Source organism: Tachysurus vachellii, chromosome 3 (assembly GCF_030014155.1).
Source record: "Tachysurus vachellii isolate PV-2020 chromosome 3, HZAU_Pvac_v1, whole genome shotgun sequence".
Classification (NCBI taxonomy): domain Eukaryota; kingdom Metazoa; phylum Chordata; class Actinopteri; order Siluriformes; family Bagridae; genus Tachysurus; species Tachysurus vachellii.
In genome coordinates, this window is record NC_083462.1 from 27956249 (window position 1) to 27974702 (window position 18454).

Genomic DNA, 18454 nt, shown 5'->3' on the forward strand with positions numbered 1-18454 from the left:
GTAAACTTATTTAAAATCTTTCTTACATGAAGTATATTTGTCTTTTTTTAAATTGTGTTCTCTACACTGAGATTCAATTTTGTCAGTAAACCCTTTTAATAATGAAGCTGCATGTGTGATACAGGGCTTCTTACGAATGCAATTGCACTTATTTTTTTACTGGCTGTGAAAAAGGAAAGACAAAATGTAGGCATGGATGTTAGTTTTATCATTTCTTACAACATTTTTTTTTTAACATGACATTTGACCTTTGTTTCTTTGATATCTTGAGTAACAGAAGTATTGCTTGGGAGGTTCACATATAATGCCAGACTCGTACAACACAATTTACCAAAAAAAAAAAAAAAATCATAAATGTACATTTTAAGGTTCAGTCTGTCTTTTTGAAGCTTGTAATGTGTATTTTAAGGTGTTAAGTTCACATAGTGTAAAAATGGATTAATGTATATTTCACAACAAACAAAAAAACCACAACAAATGACACAAAATGCATATAAAATCACCAAATGTTGTCAGTCATGCAGGTTATCATAGCATTAAGTTTAGACAACAGCCTTCTATTACATTTATTCTATAGATTTTTATAGAGAGGTGAGAATTGGTTGAATAGACATGAAGGAGACCATCTTTGCACTTCGCACACCACTTGCCACATGTACGTTATGCCGTGCTAGCGAAGTGCAACACCAGTTTACATCTGGTTATCCACAGCTGTTCATTTGCACTGGAGAAGAACCTTTAGTCATTCTGACCTAAAATCCTTGAGCACAGTTTACTACATGGCAAGGTATAAAATCTGCGATCCAAAGGACATTACCTCACGGTGTTAAGCGTATCTGTGTAATCATGCAGGTTATTAAAGTGTGTTATTCGTCGAGGACTGGCAACTCGAGTACCATCTAAAAAAATGTAGAACTGAACTTCCTAACATGATTATGTGCTTAGAGCAGAGTCTGTGGGGTTTTTTTTTTTTTTTTTGAACAGATCGATCTTAAACACATAAAAATAAGCTTCTCTTTTCAGACATTTATCACTTTTACAGTGCATTTCAGCATCTTCAGTGTTTCCTACAGCTTTCCACCAGCAACTCAGGTACCTTTTATTTTTCTCCGTTGAGTGATCCAGAGTAACAGTGAAACAACAACTGTGGACCCACCCAATATTGCCATGACTTCCAGCATAGGAAAATGGCCCTGCAGTTCAGAGATAAAAAGATCATTAACAAAATCTGCTTTATTTTTTATGATGTGTTGTTATCGGTACAGATGGACCACTTTCACGCTTAAATTCTCACCTCTCTTAGGCACTTGTATCCGTGGAAGTTACGAGCACAGCTGCACTGAAAGAATCCTGGTCCATAAGGCATGCAGACAGAGTTTTCAGGACAATCCAAGGCTAAAGTTAGTATAACAAAAAAAAGGTCAAAACTAAAGAACAGCAGTAATGGTGTTAATGTTCTACAGAGTCTGAATTTGTCCTTGACTTACCCATCTGCCCTGTTTGATTGCAGGCGTTCCTCTGTCCTTCGCAGAGCCGTGTATCACGATTAACCTCCACTCTGTCCCATGATGTGTTGCCGCCCGGACAGTCCAGTTTTACGGGCAGTATGCTGAGTAAAAGACAATATTAAACTAAATGCATATGTATAGTTGTGGTCTGAAGTGTGCTTATAAAATTCCTTTACTTACAGGTAGCTGAGATGATTAAAACCTTGGAATATAAAATCACTCATATTGGAAATAGGGTTGCTTGAGAGGTCTCTGAAAAAAATTCCAAAGGCATTAAAGTGAATTTGAGATAAAGTGCATATACGTTGTAGTCCCTCTCCCTTTTTATACTACCAACATGGGTGAACTTTAGTGGGATTCATCCACCATCACACTACTGAACTCCACTACACCGTTAGAACACTGTAAAAATACTGTATATAACTTCTGTACAATTATACATACAATGTACATATCTCATATTGTATTTTTTATACTTCTCATCCTCTACACATGTTGTGCTTTACATACATCTGCACTATTTTATTTATGTATCTTATAGCTTTTATATTTATTTACTGTACATATGCTACATATTTATCTGCACTTGTCTATTTGCACAATAGTCTATTCATAGTCTTATTGTTTATTCGCACTATTTGCTGTAATGAACTTGCATGTCTTGTGATACTATTTCTGTTTTTATTCCATTCCTTTCTGCTTGGCCTACAGCCACTAGTAACTCTTTTATTTTATAACTCTTACTTTTGACACTGTCTCCTGTTTGTATTCTGTTACTAAATCAAACATGTTTAGTTCTCCGACTCTGTACATCAGTGGAAAGGGCTCTCTCTTCTAATCAGATACTATTATATTATTGTGTGTGTGTGTGTGTGTATCGCTGATATCAGGTAAAGCAGTGTTGACTCTCAGTCAAAAGTCCACCAATCAACAATATCTGGTCAAAAAGCAGTGCTGTGATAAGTAACTGTTCTCATCAGCACACACTCCCATGTCTGTCAAAACAGGATGAAGCTCTTGAGCTGATCAGTTACTTTTATTCAAGCTCAAATGAATCATTATTTCTTAATATTATGACTTACACGATAACTGCTGCAGAAGCTACACCGAGGTCCTCCACTTGACTCAGAGAACAATTAGATAAATCCAGCCTGAAAGAATAATACATCTTAAATTATTTAGCCTCACACACACACACACACACACACACACACACACACACACACACACACAGAGAGAGAGAGAGAGAGAGAGAGAGAGAGAGAGAGAGAGAGAGAGAGAGAGAGAGAGAGAGAGAGAGAGAGAGAGAGAGAGACGTTACTGCACTGTTTATTTACCCCAGAATGTTCTCTTCATCCTGAAAGCAGCACCGACCCTCAATCCTGCCCCCTGACAGGCAAAACCTCCACACAGCACTGTGGTTCTGTACAGATCCTTCACACATGTGGCATAACTACAGGAATCATACATCAACTGTTATGCGCAACATAATCGCAGCTGTCCTAATCATCATAAAAACATAGACAGATTAGTCATGACTTCACTTATAGTCGTACCTGAGCATCGGTGGGCTGACAGTCGACGTAGACACTAAATAAAATGATTAAAATTGTAAATAAATATACAATAGAAAAGGTAAAAACGTTGACCCCAGCTGTCATTTTCCCCATCACAGGTCACATGACATTTTGTATATCACGTGTCGGTTACATTCAAGACCAGCAAATCGGCGCTACATTTGCGCAGACATCACTTGTTCCGTTCCAGGGAACAGAAGTTGCAACTATGCGCTAATTTAGGACAGAGATATTACACAACAAACAACAAAGGCATTACTAATGATTATAAAACTCTACATATCATCAGCAAATAAGAAGACAAAACGAGCAAAATGATTCAAGTTAGAAAAACTAGCAATAAAAGCTTTAAATAAATAAAATTTTAAACGCATTTCGTGTGTATAATGATTTGCGGTTTGCTCTCAATAACAATACGCAACATATTCATTAAACCAAATGTGATGTAATTTTCCCTCAGATTCAGATTTAAACGAAATGCATGTTAATTTACTCTGCAGCCTCGGGAAATACCACCTCCTTCTTCGGGGGTGTACGAAAGGTGCGTTAAAATGATTGTTTTTATTATTATTTTAGAACACAGAGTAAATGTGTTGAGTTCACGGTTTTACACTAACGTCAGTTTACAAATTTTAGTATTAGAAAAACGAAAATAGAAAAAATTTGAAGCGATTCCATATAAATACGAGTTCTCCCCCCCCCCATGTTGTGGAGTGGTTTAATCCAAAGGACTGTTGCAACGCTTAGAGACGAACAAACACATTGAATATATTATAAACCGGTGGTTGTGTAGAGCACAGAGAAGGCGTTATAACCTTTCTGCTCGTATTTGGTCAAGCTAATGCATCAGGAAGAGTATATTTTGATAGCCAAGTGATAAACATATAATATTTTTGGTTTCGTTTCCTTTTCTCGTTTGTATTCGGGCTGAAAAAGGGGGGATTTTTATTTTTACACTCTTTACTATTTTGAAGTTTATCCGCTTTTGTCGTCTCACAGAAGTTTTTTTTTTTTTTTTGGTTGTTTTTTGTTTTTTAAGCTTTACCGTGTTGTAATTTGGACACAAAACAGGCTGGAAAAAAAGAGCCAACAATGAAGGCGGAATTACTTTCAATTGCAACATGGCTGCTGTTGCCTAGACGATTATGGGAGAAGTTTAGTCCCTGACGTAAAATAAAAGTTTTGTTTATTTTTGCGACACTTGTCTTTTGTTTGGATTGTAAGAGTCAGAACTGCGCAGAGAAGCGGATACAAGAGGACTTTAGAGACTCCGTGTGTGATTTACAGGACTTCACGTTGCTGTGCGGATTTGTTTCCTAAAGCGTCTGAATCTTTATCCCTCAGTCTTATTTGAGAAAACATGCATTTTTCTATCCCTGAGACGGAGGTTCGTTCTGGAGAAAACGGCTCTACGTTTGTGGTGAGTGTTTTTCATGTCCTTTCTGCTCGGATTCTTGTCGATAACATGGCGAAATCACTGCAGAAATTAAAAATACACTGTTTTTTTTTTCTTCATGTAAAAAAAAAAAAAAAAATCTCTAACCGGAGGACTAATTATTAGAGATCCTGAACATTCTACTTGTAATAGTTCGTGTGTGTGTTTTTATAGACGTGATGTTTTCATTCACATGAGCTAGTTATGACCAGGACATTTTACTACCCTTTTTCAAGGTTGTTAGCATGTAATGAAATGGCTGTTAAGGTAAATAACCTCAGCTTTTATGGAAAGTGTGCTGTCATCCTCCTGACAGTGGAGTCCAACAAACAGAGCACTCCTCCTCTTCCTCATCCTCAGAAGAAGAAGAAGAACATGGGATCTTCCTCAAGGGATCTTCTTATGCTTTAATATTTCTTGCTTTCTTCAGGGATTTCTGGAAGCTGGACCAAAAGCTGTGAAGGTTTAAATCACAGGAACAACCTAATGAATAATACATGAAATCCCTCAGAGCCTGTACTTTGCCTTCTTTCTAATAGCGTCTGTCTGTACTGCTGTGTGGTGATGCAGGCAAAATAAGTAGTTTTTGCTTTTTTGAGTCTCTGGTACTCTAATTTTTACTGGAACGAAGCTGCTGAAATGTGCTGTCCCTCTGCTTATTATGTGGAATTAGCAGCTGAGACTGATGCACAGTAAATGACACGACAGCATTTGGCAGTTGATCTTATCCAGAACCACTTCCATTATTCTCTCATCTTATTCAACTAAGTAATTGAGGGTTATAAGGGCCTTGCTCAGGGACCCAGCAGTGGCAGTTTGGTGAACTTTCTGATTGGTAGTACAACACTTTAAACACTACACTACCAACATCCCACAAATGAGCTAACAGAGTGAAGCCTCCTGTCTTTTAAATACCATTTCTAAAGTTTATTTGTTGTCCTCCATTTCAGATTATTTTCTTGTAACAAACAGAAATAACTTGGCATTTGGCATATTTTGCCCCACATCATTCTTATTATACCATCACTGCATGAATCTACAGTCTGGGCAAGTAAGAAATCAGCCCCAGTCTCAATGCTACATACAAACCTGTCTCTCTCTCTCTAATAATTATATATATATATATATATATATATATATATATATATATATATATATATATAATTATTAGAGAGAGAGAGACAGGTTTGTATGTAGCATTGAGACTGGGGCTGATTTCTTACTTGCCCAGACTGTAGATTCATGCAGTGATGGTATAATAAGAATGATGTGGGGCAAAATATGCCAAATGCACACACAAGTTATCTGAAATTACCATCAATGCAACCTTGTTGTATAATAGCCTACATTGTTCACTGTCAAGCTATTGATATTATAGTTTGGCTGTCCTCGCTAATTATAGTTTCTTAAGACTGTTGGTAGCCTGAATATCTCTTTGTAAGTTATTAGAGTAGATTTTACTTTGTCATTGTGCAGAGGACAAAGCCAACGAAATGCAGTTAGCATCTAACCAGAAATACAAAACTGCAAGCAGTATTAAGTGAAAAGTCCAAAGAAATAATGAAATGTCTGGAGGAGGGGGTCAGTGAATTATAGCTGATGAGTAAATGACATGGGACAAACAGGGGAAAAAAAGGTCCTTGATGTATGTAAATTAGTCAGAGACTCGTGTACTGGTTTAATTAGCATCTGACTGAAAGTTTGGTATCTGCTAAAGCTCAAGTATGTGATAAGCTACCCTTATTAGCCTCTGTATGTATTCTTGTTGAGGTAAAAAACAAAGTTGTGGCTGTGAAATAAGCATTATACTTTGAAGTCATTTTTCATGCTAGACAGTGGTCTATATAGTGATTTCTTTCTTCAGAAGGCTACTTAAGAGCATCGTAAAGGACACAAGACTTCAGTCTTTTAAGATCACTGGGGAAAGCAAAGATGGCTGGATGCAGACCAACGGTGGCTATTCAGCAATTCTTCAGCACTTGTGCTCCTCTGTTTGTTTCTCGAAATGCACAGCATTGAAATGTGAACAGCAGTGTTTTGTTCTTCTTTTCCTCAGTAATTTACAGCAGGAACTTTTCCTCCAGGTGCAGTACGTGTGGAATGTGTAGCAGAAACGCAGCCAAAATTCCTGCTGTCTGAGCAAATTTTCAGGATTCCTCCTACAGTTATTTTTCACTTCTGCCCTGAGTTCTCTTTAGCCTTTCCCTTCTGAACAGTCTTCCTGTGCGAGCGCTCGTTCGAGCACCATGTTTGTATGCACTGGCTAAAGTTGGCTTTGTTTGGATGTGGATGAATCGTCACTGGTGTTCTTTGCTCTCACAATGTGCCTACTCTGCACTAAAGACTGCGGGGGGGGGAGGCTTTGCACTTTAAATGGCACATTTCCTATGCAAATCTTTTCTTGATGACCTATCACAGTTCCTGGATTATCAATGGCATGATTTTCCTTCCTTTGGTGTGTGGAGTTAACTAAAGCAAGGAGTGTGTGAAGATCCAGCGTCTGTTTGACAAGTTAAGACTTGGCACTTTTGAGCTTTTGATGCAAGCAGTTTTAAGTTGAAATTATTTTTTTTGTTCATTAACAGTACCTTGTAAAATCCGCTTACTTACAAAAGGTACAGGTATTCCTTGAGGTTTATCCGTTCCACTGAAGAACATGTTCAGACGACACTCCCAAGGGTTTTATCAAACGTTCATCATCTGTTTTTACCCAAACTTGTGGAGTCCGTGCCAGCTCGAGTCTGAACCGTCATTAAAGCAACAAGGAAACACACCAAATAATACAATACACTAATAAATCATTTTTATTAAATTAGTATATAATGCAGAATAAAAACATGTTGCTCTCAGGTATTTTGGCCCTCACTGTACGTTGGACCAAGAGCAAAGAAGGTTTAGAAAAGTTGATTGCTTAATAAATTTTGCCACATTTCAGGATCAGAATATAGTATAAACAATCAACTGTGTCGAAAAACATGTTTTTCTAAAATGCACCGCTGTACCAACATGTTTAAAATTTTTACAACTTCATTCCCCCGAACTTATTCTTGAGGTTCTACAAAGTCAGTAAGAAACTGTATTTATTTATTTATTTAATTTTTTTTTTATCAGTTTTAACCGCAATGAGAGTTGGGGTATATTGTGTAAATGCTAATATCATACATTATACATATAATTATTTATAATAGTTGGTTTTGGACAGCATAAGATGACATTGATGACTTAAAATTATAACAACAATAAAAATAATAAAAGCAATTCACAAATAGCACAGTACACTTGCTCTAGTTATTACAACAGCACAAAGAAGAGCAATCAGCAGTCACCACCCGTTGCCTGTACTGGTCATCTCGGTTAATGGCGAGACGAAACAAGGGCCTTGTTTTCTGGGGTGAAGCAGTTCAGGAGACTATTTTCATGGTTTGTGCATCTGTTTTATTTACAACCTTGTGGAAGCTGGAGCTACTTCATAAACCCACATTGTCTTTTCTTCACAGTTCCAGCACTTGCTCTAGCCTCTGGGTTTATTAAAGTGCCTCGTCATTCCTTCACTTATGTTTGATTTAACTCCTGAAAGTATTTTAGTTATTTATTTCTTTTTTCAAGCTGTCCATCAGAAAGGAGGGCAGTAAACACAAAGAGCTGACCATGTCTCTTCGCTTTAGATTAAGCTGAGCGTATTGCACTTTTTTTTACAACATCTGAGAAGTCTTATACAGAAGAAAACGGTGTAATGGTAAATTACAGCCTGCCGTGATTCAAGGCTTTTATATTTTATTCAGAGCTCCTTTGAAGCGGGTGCACATGAGCCAACACGCTTTAAAATATTTATGAAACTGAAGCTTACCCTGCACAAAAAAATACAGCTGAATTTAAGAAGCATCTGTTTGGGAAACTGACAGGAAATAGTATTTTTTTTTTAATTCTATGTTAAGGTAATGAGACAGTTTCACTGTTTATGACTCTTTACACCACAACACGGTTGAACAGAAGGTGTGCATTATTTAGTTTTGTTAGATAATCGTTTTTTGACATAGTTTTTATTGTTGTTTACGATTGATATGGTGTCATCACTTTGTAACAGTTACATTGCTTTGTAGAGATTTTTTTTACAGAACAAGAAGTCTTCAGGATTTGGGAGATAAATGGTGTGTTTTTGGCTGGTGAAGGAACGGGTGCTTGTCGTCGCTTTAGTCCAAGTGATAACTGGAACTCTCGCTTGTGCATGGATGGTCCTTTTGGGAAAGTGCAGTTAGTAAACTAAATGTGACAAATCACTGTGATAAAGTAAACCACACTACAGACCATGCCGTTCTACAAAAATAATCCATTCTAAGTCTGTCCTGTTTTTTAATTGAGCTATTCACAAAGTATTACAAGAGATGAACCCGTTTGAGGAAAAAAATGAACCATCTCAAATCACATATTTAGGTGTCCTGTTTGTTGATGTTCTTTGGTTAGACTTTTTTCAACCCATTTCCTTTAATTTTCACAAACGTTTTTTTGGCTTTGTAGGCTTTTGTAGCAACTGCTTTTAAGTTTGTGCTTTTAAGGATGTAGTATAATTTGAGCTGCAGATACAGGACCAGACACACAGGCTTGGTGCTCTCTCCAGATTCTAATAGTGGCTCACTGAAGTTATTTTCCCTGCAAATGCACATCCATTAGATTTCACTTTAAAGCTAGATCAGAGTCAGTGTCCTTTGTTTCATGCTATTTTAGCCATTTGAATCCCTTTTCGACAGAAAGATTGATGGTATGGTTGTTATTAGTAATAACATTTCCAGATTGTAGATCTTTTACTCTGCTTGTTTATTTAAATCTACATTTATTTATTTATTTTTAGCTACGTTTGGAAACAGTTTACCACATCGTTGCAGATTATTAGCATGTAATGGCAAGAAGAGCTCTGAATCCTGCTTTTGGAGATGAATTAATCTCGTCCTTTTTTAGCGACGGGTTAGCGCGCTATAGAAGTGGGGCTGCGCCTTTTTAATAATGCATGTAATATTAAATGGATATAAAAGAGAGAAAGGGCAAAGCTGTGCGCCAGAGCTTCCTGTGGTGTCCATCATATAGACACGATCAGACGTGTCAGCCTTCTGTTTGAAACCCACCTTTATACGGTGTGCTTGTATTTCTCCAGAGTCTGATGGTTTTCTTCTCTCTTTCTCCTCAGGCCTACAACATCCACGTCAACGGGGTCCTGCACTGCCGTGTACGCTACAGCCAGCTCCTAGGTCTGCATGAACAGGTAACCAACTCTTAGGGAGGGGATCTCCTTTACCGGTGGGCATAGCACCTGGTTCTTTGAAGCATTTTAATACCATTTCCAAATACATCTGTGGAGGAAAAGTCGAGCCTACTCATGCTTCTCTGTGACCTTTCACCAAGCTCATTGTAAAGAATATCTGAGTCATGTGGGTGTGCTATGATTTGTTGATGAATGGAGAGAACTTTAATGGTTCAGCCAGCAAAGCGATGCTCCGTGCTTTGGCTGCTGTTGCTAGGTAACAGGGCATGTGCGGTCAGATGATGCACCCTGGTTACGGAGGTTGCCATGGTGGAAGGCTGCAGTCACCTTCCTCTGATTGGCTCCAAATCTAATTACCTCCAATTGTGAAGACACGTTAGCGTTTATTTATTTATTTTTATTATTATTTGTTTATTTTTTATTTTTTTTGCATGTCATTGGTAATACCTAGGGGTATATATGTTATATAGTGTAGTCATTTTGTTTTGTGTGCTGCTGCTTGATGTTCTGCACATCATGTGGTTGTTGTTATTATTGTCATTTCTCTATCTAGCTTGCATACATAGGAGCAGGACCACACGCCAACACAATAGTGTACAGGACTAAAAACATTGCAAATACACAGCAGCTGTGTGAATAAATGCACGTTTTTTTGTCTACACTAGTAATAAGATGCAAAAGAACTTGCAACACTTCAACACACAACTTTCTGTTTCTCATTTTAAAGGTTGTCACTGCAACAAAAAGCTTAGATTACCTTGAACCCAGTGGACAGAAGCAGCTTCAGATTCTGTTTAAACATGGCATTTTTGGTGCGTTTAGTATTTATTCAGTACAAGGGGCGTGCTGGTTTTGTGTTTAAGGCTTTGAGATACTGATTAGAAGGTCAGGGGCCCAAGCCCCTTAAGCAAGGCTGTTTAACGCTCTCTGCTTCAGGGGCGCAGGATCACGACTGACCCCTACTTCTAAAGAAGCTGGTATATGATCAAGAAAAATGTCTTCAGCATATCATTATGCCTGCATTTTCTCTGTGGTCAGTACAATTGTTAATGGTTATGGTTCGCTGTTTTTCCTCTTGGGCCAGATCAAGAAAGAGTATGGAAACAACGTGGTACCTGCCTTCCCCCCTAAGAAGATCTTCACCCTCACACCGGCAGAGGTGGAGCAGCGTAGAGAGCAGCTGGAGAAGTACATGCAAGCTGGTGAGTTTGGCTCCAATAGTCAAATTGCAAGTAAGCCAGCTTTTTTTAAAGTTTGTTTCCAAGTGCTGCGTGGATGCCTGTAATATCCAGTATATTTTATTAGGATTGTGATTGAACCAAAAGTGGCAGGATGATGTTTCAGCTTGTTATTGCCTCATGAGTAAATAAACCTCAGGGCTCTACCCTCATAGAGAAGGTTGGATGCGGTCCTTGGTTCAGGCCAGCCATAGGTGACGTTCTCTGCATGTAAAGGCAAATGACTAGAGCATGGCAGCACCATGAGCCGTTTGTTCTAATCCTTTTCAGTCTTGGCACATGCAGCTAAACAAGCTAAGCTTTGTTGAGTGTATTTGCTCATAGTCTGAGAGCACACAGGCTGTTCTTGGCTGGCCATTTGCACCGTTACATCATGGTTTTAAAGCGGTTATGGAAAACGATCCACTGCATACACAGTCTTTTCCGAGCACACACGTTTGTTTGCTTACACAAATACCATGCCTGCTTTTGTGGGCTACTTATAGCCAAAGATCTATAAATGAGGAAATATTTAGGTTTATACAGTGCTTGGTTCCATCCCACGCCCACTCAACCCAGAAAATCGTATTCTAATGAAAACAAGGGTTCATTTAGAGAACCTGTGATGGATAAAATTGAAACCAATTTGTATAAAGGATTTTTCTTTTATTCTTTTATTTCATTTGCTTTAAAATATGCAGACATTGATACTTTTAGCTCATTGTAGAGAATAACCTCATTGTCATTAATAGTTTGGCTTTATACGGCTGTTTGGTGCTTAGTCGATGTTATTAAATCCACGAACCACGATATCGGACGAATCCATAAGGCAATACAATAAAATGCAGTCACACTATAAATTGTCGCTAAATGTAAAGATCCAGATTTGTATTGGACATGACAATGCTGAGTTTGCATGCTTTAATTGTATTTACGAACGTTAGACATTATTACTTATTCGCAAGGTTTTTTTTTTGCTACTGAAGTAATATATAAAACCTCCTGCTTGCACACAGTTTTAACGACTATGTTCCTGTCAGAACTTGAGCCTTTTTTTTTTTTTTTCCCTTTGCAGTGCGTCAAGATCCCCTGCTGGGAGGCAGCGAATTATTCAACAGCTTTTTAAGAAAAGCTCAACAGGTACACGTGGTGTTGTAACGTTTCTAATTCTGTATGTGTGTGTGTGTGTGTGAGAGAGAGAGAGAGAGAGAGAATAAGAGTTCCAAGAGTGCTCTATTGAGCAGTCCTGCTTCCTCCTGTTACTTCACTGCCTCTCTGTATGTCTGAGGCCACTCGCAGGTTTCTCAGCTCCATTAAATGTTGTTTTGGACCTGTTTTCCTGTGTGTGTGTTAGCGGGTCTGCATGAGGAACAGAACAAGGGCTTAGTCAGGCTTTGTCGTTTCGTCTTGTCCGCCGAGAACAGCGGCTATTTTAACACCCTCCTACATTAGCAGAATGACTGTTTATGCTTTCAATAAGCTGTCATATTCAGCAAGGGAAAAAACAGGGACAGTGTGAGTTCCGTGGATGGAAAGTGACGAGAAAGGAAAAAAAAACCATGACAAATGTAGTGTGTGTTTGTTTATTTATTTATAAGTTACTGGTTCACTGACTGTTAAACTGTCTACTCAGAAGTCATCCTCATTTGAAGGACTTTAGACTCTAGATAGATATGCAGTCGATCTCCTGACTTTGCTCACAGACTGTTCCAACTGATCACCTTTTCCAAATGCCTAAATAGATTTTTCACACATCTGATTTGTCCCCTTAACCATAAAGCCCCGATGCAGATAAACATCTTTTATCTGCAGCTTTCCAAAGTCACGCTGTTCGGACACCTGCTGTTTTCTCTTCACCACAGGAGACACAACAGATTCCCACCGAAGAGGTCCAGCTGGAAGTGCACTTATCCAACAGCCAGAAGGTCAAAGTCAACATCTTGACGTCAGACCAGACTGAAGATGTCCTTGAGGTAAAGACGTGCAGCCAAAACGTTTTACTCCGAACTAGATCCAGGGTGGTTTGCTTTATTATACCATTTTAGTACTTGAAGTTTAGCTAAAGTTTCTAGAGGCATTATCTAGAGGCATTCTGGCAGCTTCCTAGGTTTGTGTTATTCCATCTGGGATTCTGATTTGTGTTTGTCATGGTTACATTTTTTGTCATTTTTTATAACAAGTGTACAATCTTGTCAGTAATATGGCCAAATAACCACGATAGCATGTAGAATGTCTTCTGAGAATATCCGACCAGCATCAGTTTCACTTCATTGCCACATGCCTTTGGAGGAAAAAAAAATGTTCTTGGACAGAAAATGTGCTTCAAATTAGTTGTTCACACAAAAGGACTTATTGCAAAGAGCCTAAGATTCCTGCCAAACCCACAATGCTTCATGTCGTCAGATTGCTGTTTGTTCATTTTTTGCTTCAGTTTATACCCAAATGGGAGGCGCAGAGCTCAGCAGAGTGCTCTCTGGAGAAAACATTACACCTCTCCATTTGCTCGAACACTATTTCAGTTGCGTTGCAGGTGCTAAATGTCTCCTTCCATCACCGAACGTTAAAGAGTCCAGCCTCTTTCTCGTATGCTGTTGTTTTAGACCCTTTTGTTATTTAATCCTTAATTGTTATTTAAGACGTTTCTGACATTTGTCCATGTGCTTGTCCTGTTTGTTAGATTTGTGCTTATTTAAGGGTTTTTGAGAGATTGAGTGATTCAGACTTGGCATGTAGCCTAGTAGAGATGCACTTTCAGCAACAAAGCGTTCCTTTTATTCAGCTGAGTTGTTAAGATCTGAGTTGACTGAGCTGCCAAGCTGAGTCAGCAAACCCGTTGAAGTTGTACACTGGGTACAGGGGTGCAATTTCAACTAAAAAATGGGCTTTCAAAATGGTTGTAGTTCAGTTGAAACCTTTCTGGTTGCTGTGACGATGACCTACACTTTCCCTCCTCTATGAACCAAATTCGGACTCTTGCTCCGATGCATTGCAGTGCTACAGAATTTTATTATGCAGCACCTTCATCACGTCTCTGCCGTGGCACACGTGGCCTTGTGCTATTGAGTCACGTCCCTGTCAGTCCTCCGTTAAAGCACGTTTGACCTTGTAGATGAGAACAGAAGGCTTGCGTTCGGAGCAAAAACCAAATGTTAAGGCACCTGATTGAAGCATTAAGTGTCTTAATAATGAGATAATTGTTGTGAAGCACATTTTCAGGTTGTCATTGACGTTTATTTATTTATTTATTTTGCTTATTCTTTTATGGGGCTTAGAACATACTGTGTCTAGACTTTAATTTATTTATTTAAAAAAAAAAAAGGTTGCCAGCAAAATGTTAATATATTTTTTTTTTATTATTGCAATTTGAACTCCTAATGTTATAGCTTGTTTGGAATGTAATGTTCGACATCATGATCATGCAAGTCCTTTCTGTGAAGCTCCTTCAAAATCCAGCCATCTTGCCATGTTATTGCTCAGTGTTTGTTAGGTATACATCTAAACACTGTTAGCTGTGCTCTGTGCTGGTGTGTGATGAGAGACAGTGAATTTCAAATCGACCGATTAACTCGTTTTTTTGTTGTTGTTGTTTTTTTTTTTGCTCCTCTTTCCACCTCACTAGGCAGTTGCATCGAAACTGGAGCTGCCTGATGATTTGGTGGGCTATTTCAGCCTCTTCCTAGTGCAGGATGGGGTAAATCGAGGCTGCACATGTGAGTACACACAAATTCACTTGCTGGTTCGGTGTGTTTTATAGTTAAAGTTTTATAGTTTTCACTTGTACAAGCTCATTACATGCTGGATCATCTGGAGACTTGTGTATGCAATGCAGTATCCAATCTAATACCCCATCCATCGATCCAATTCACCCACCCATCCATCCATCCATCGGTCTATCTAATCCCATCTATCCATCCAATACCATACTCAGTCTGTTGGGTTTGGAAGTTGGGATACTGTTCTCATCCAATGTCCTCAAATTAAATCATTTCTGAGCATAAAAACATTCTACTTCATACTAATTCACTTTTACATTTACTTCTAATTCTTTTACTAATTCAACTGCAGCACATTTAAGTTTATTTTCTGAAAGTACACATAATAGAGGTTGGATTTGTACTCATGCTATGTTTAAGGAGTCAGGAGACCGGTGTATGAACCAAGCTGTTTATTCCCAGTTGAAGACAGACAGATTTCCAGAGAGGGATGTTATAGTCTGCTTGTGTTGGTGTGCCATTAACAACCCTGCTGTGAGCCTGCTGGCTCATCACCTAATTACTGACCGTTTAACAAGCTACTGGACTTGACCTTAATAACCAAGCAGTGGTTATTTTTTTTGCAGTGCAATTTTTTTGTTCTGCTTTTTTTTTAACTACATAAAAAATCTATTTTGGCCACCAAACCTGCAGTCTCAGCAATATACAATGCAAAGCGTATTGACTAATTAGATCTATTGTCTCTTGCCTGAGATGCCCTTTGCTTACATAGATCTTCCTCCAAAGTTAGAAAAAGATTGCACTCATAGTTTTAGGCTTTATTTCAGGATAAATATCCACTCTTTACAGCCTTGCTGAACAGAAAAGCATCTCAAACAGCAGGAAGACCACATCGGGTTCCTCCTCTGTCAACTAAGAGCAGGAACCTGAGGCAACAGTGGGCAGGTTTCAGTGGACAGACAATTATTTGCGCTTACTTTCTAGTGGAATCCTTCGTTTTATTTCTATACCGTATTCTAGTCTTGCTTATTTCTCTCCTCGCTGTTTATCAGGAACAAATATCAGTTTCCATTCATCACAGTTTTGATTTTTTCAGTCTGTAGTTTTTTATTTTTTATTTATTTATTTATTTTTTTTTCTGTAAATGTTTGAGGAAAAGAAAGTTTGAGATTCACTTTCCCCACCGGAGTCTACCAAGCCGAGTTGAGCAATTTTCTTGAGGAAATCCTTTCTCTTTTGTACTTCTTCTTATCTCTCTTCTGTTCCCTCTCTCATTCTCTCTTTCCTCACTCATCTGCCAAACATTCTTTGGAAGCAGGGTCAAGATTCTGTCAGATATGAGAAAACACATGCTCTATAGGAGCTCCAAGCAGATGGAGAGTCCTCAGCGTACGGGGTGAAGTGAAAAACGAAGCGTGTGTGTGTGTGTGTGTGTGTGTGTGTGTGTGTGTGTGTGTGTGTTGAGCAGTAAACACGCTAGCACTGAAATAGAGAACTGGTGCAGAACATGAAATTGTGCTAGCGGGAGCTTTATACTATACTCTTGAACACTTGCAGTTCTCTTCATTCCTCCTCCACACACAGTTGTTGGTCTGCTGTTTATCATGTTAGTGTCTTCGCTTGTGAAATCCACCTTGACTATTTCCATCCCCCAGTTGCCCTCCTCCTCTTCTTCTTCTTCTGATCTCCAGAAAAAAGAAAAACTTAAACACCTGTTTTGTCTGCTCTCTCTCTCTCTTTCTTTCTCTTTGTGTCTCTCTCTTTCTCCCTCTTACTCTCTCTCTCTCCCTCTCTCTCCCTCCCTCCCTACTGTCCTCAGCTTGCCAACTAATAAAACTGTCATTTGCCCAGATGGATTTCTCATCTCTTGGTTTGTTTTTAGCATCAGAATGTCCTTGAGGCTACTCATACACTGTCTCCTGTCTGTCTTATTCCTTTGCTCTCTCTCTCTCTCTCTCTCTTTCTCTGCCTCTCCGCCTCAGTCGTGAGGAAGCTACAAGAGTTTGAGCTGCCCTACGTGTCGGTCACCAGCCTGCGCAATCCCGACTATCACATCGTCCTCCGCAAAAGGTACATCATGACCTCAGTATGCTACAGAGCATGTTTACTTTACTTACAGACACACTTCTGGTTTTAGCAAATCATTTTTCTGGGCTGATGTTTTCCTGTGTTACAGTCATGCTGAGTCACCGCTCACTACAGTTCAGTTGTGGTTCAGGAACTAAAAGAAAAAAAATTGTGATTGTGGCCTTTTTTTTTATTGTTCATGTTTCCAACAAATAAATAAATAAATAAATAAATAAATAACACTCTTCAATATGGAATTTTATATTTATTTATTTATTTTTTACTTGCACACAAATTGAAAGACCAGGCCAATGGAACCAGAGTGAGACTCCTTTCAGACTTTTCTTCACAACAATGACTGTTCCGCTTTTCTTCTAATCCTTTCCCGTAGCTTCTTAAACTTTAGTTTATAGCTTTTCTTTCCAAATCCATTAGCACCCAGGTTGCTTCTCAAAAACACTTCTTCAACTCGGATGTAAGTTGGAGGCAGCATGACTTAGACATTCCTTCTGAAACTTAAAACCGCATTAGCACAAAGAGAACGTGCTCAATTCAACGTTCCTCTCGGGGTGTTTTGCCTTGGCTAGTTCTCCTAGTCGCTAAATATTTATATTAGCTTAGTTATTCCTACCATGACACTTTGCACTCTGGCAGGCTCGATCCGTGTTGCGAAATAGTTCGACTCATTTCCTCTCGCCGTTTCACAATACTCTCTAATCCCCCTGGACGTCCCTTCCCCCAAAGAATCCTGGTCTTGCTAAAAGGCACAGGCTTTTTGCTTTCCTGTTTCTAGCGCAGACAATGAAACACCTGCAGGTTTTTGATCATTTCATCAAGTTCTAAATGAATTCTCTCAAATTCCAGCCAAGCCTTTCAACAGATTATGATGATATATCTAATAAGTAATGTTCTGATGTTCTAGATTTTTCCTAGACTGTGTGTTTACCCTGAATAGACTAAGCTTGCTTTTTTTTCCCCTCCCATTGTACCACCACCGGTTGTGGAGTCACTTCCTTGATTTGCCATAGTTTTTGGTTGTTAAAATATAAAAGATGTTGATTTAGGACCTCAGGTTTGATTTAGAAATCAGGTTCTTCTGTACTTACATGTTCTCACTGCTTCATAGTTTGTTCTTCTTGATGCTCTTCTATTAAAATGACGTTTATTCTTATTTCTATACTTTCGGTATAATGTACTCATTTTAAAATCTTGTAATATTTTAGGCTGAATATAAACAATAAAATAGACTGTTTATAAAAGTGTATACAAGCCTTAAAGTGGTTTCTTTTCTTCCACAGTTATTGGGATTCAGCATATGACAGTGATGTAATGGAGGATAGTGTCGGTCTTAACTTGTTATATGCTCAGGTACAGTGTGTGTTTATCCCTTTTGAAATGAGACTGGATGGAAATGGAAATGTGCTCTTTCTCTCTTTGATCTAGCTAACACCGCTTATTGAAAACACGCACATGCATGAGCTTTTAAATATATTTGAGGCGTTAATCTGTCTGTAAAAACACCAAGATTCCTCATTTTTGAAGTGAGGTATATTAACAGAAATGGCAAAAGATAGCAGGCGTTTGTAAGGTTATGTTGGGTCAAAAGCAATTCTCTTTAAAACAGAAGCTGATGTGGAGTGTTAAAAAAAAAAAACAACACACAACACTTCCTCTTTCCAGAAA

The 18454-nt window shown here is 38.5% G+C and overlaps 2 protein-coding genes across 3 annotated transcripts in view; one reads left to right on the forward strand and one right to left on the reverse strand.

Annotated features, from left to right (window-relative positions):
• The window catches only part of snx17 (sorting nexin 17), a 43229-nt gene that overhangs the window by 18388 nt on the left and 6387 nt on the right, over positions 1 to 18454 (forward strand). Inside the window, exons 2-9 of one of the 2 annotated variants that reach the window (XM_060866577.1) lie at positions 4430 to 4505; positions 9700 to 9774; positions 10859 to 10976; positions 12067 to 12131; positions 12854 to 12964; positions 14611 to 14701; positions 16687 to 16774; positions 18070 to 18139. In XM_060866577.1, the coding sequence (XP_060722560.1) occupies positions 4446 to 4505; positions 9700 to 9774; positions 10859 to 10976; positions 12067 to 12131; positions 12854 to 12964; positions 14611 to 14701; positions 16687 to 16774; positions 18070 to 18139 (678 nt within the window). In that variant the 5' untranslated portion in view covers positions 4430 to 4445. Of the gene's footprint in view, positions 1 to 3861; positions 4506 to 9699; positions 9775 to 10858; positions 10977 to 12066; positions 12132 to 12853; positions 12965 to 14610; positions 14702 to 16686; positions 16775 to 18069; positions 18140 to 18454 lie in introns of those variants that run through there. The other variant, XM_060866576.1, reaches the window with a different exon arrangement.
• On the reverse strand, positions 188 to 3256 carry atraid (all-trans retinoic acid-induced differentiation factor). Its single transcript, XM_060866575.1, has 7 exons — positions 3065 to 3256; positions 2846 to 2961; positions 2591 to 2659; positions 1689 to 1760; positions 1488 to 1609; positions 1295 to 1395; positions 188 to 1193 (listed from the first exon to the last, which is right to left on the reverse strand). The coding sequence occupies exons 1-7, from the start codon at positions 3176 to 3178 to the stop codon at positions 1089 to 1091; spliced, it is 699 nt and encodes a 232-aa protein (XP_060722558.1). The 5' UTR covers positions 3179 to 3256; the 3' UTR covers positions 188 to 1088.

Coding starts and splice junctions, on each gene's coding strand:
- atraid (XM_060866575.1), bottom strand. CDS start 3,178: ATGGGGAAAATGACAGCTGGGGTCAACGTTTTTACCTTTTCTATTGTA. Junction 2,962..3,064: donor GTCAGCCCACCGATGCTCAG/GTACGACTATAA, acceptor TGATTCCTGTAG/TTATGCCACATGTGTGAAGG. Junction 1,396..1,487: donor CAATCAAACAGGGCAGATGG/GTAAGTCAAGGA, acceptor TACTAACTTTAG/CCTTGGATTGTCCTGAAAAC.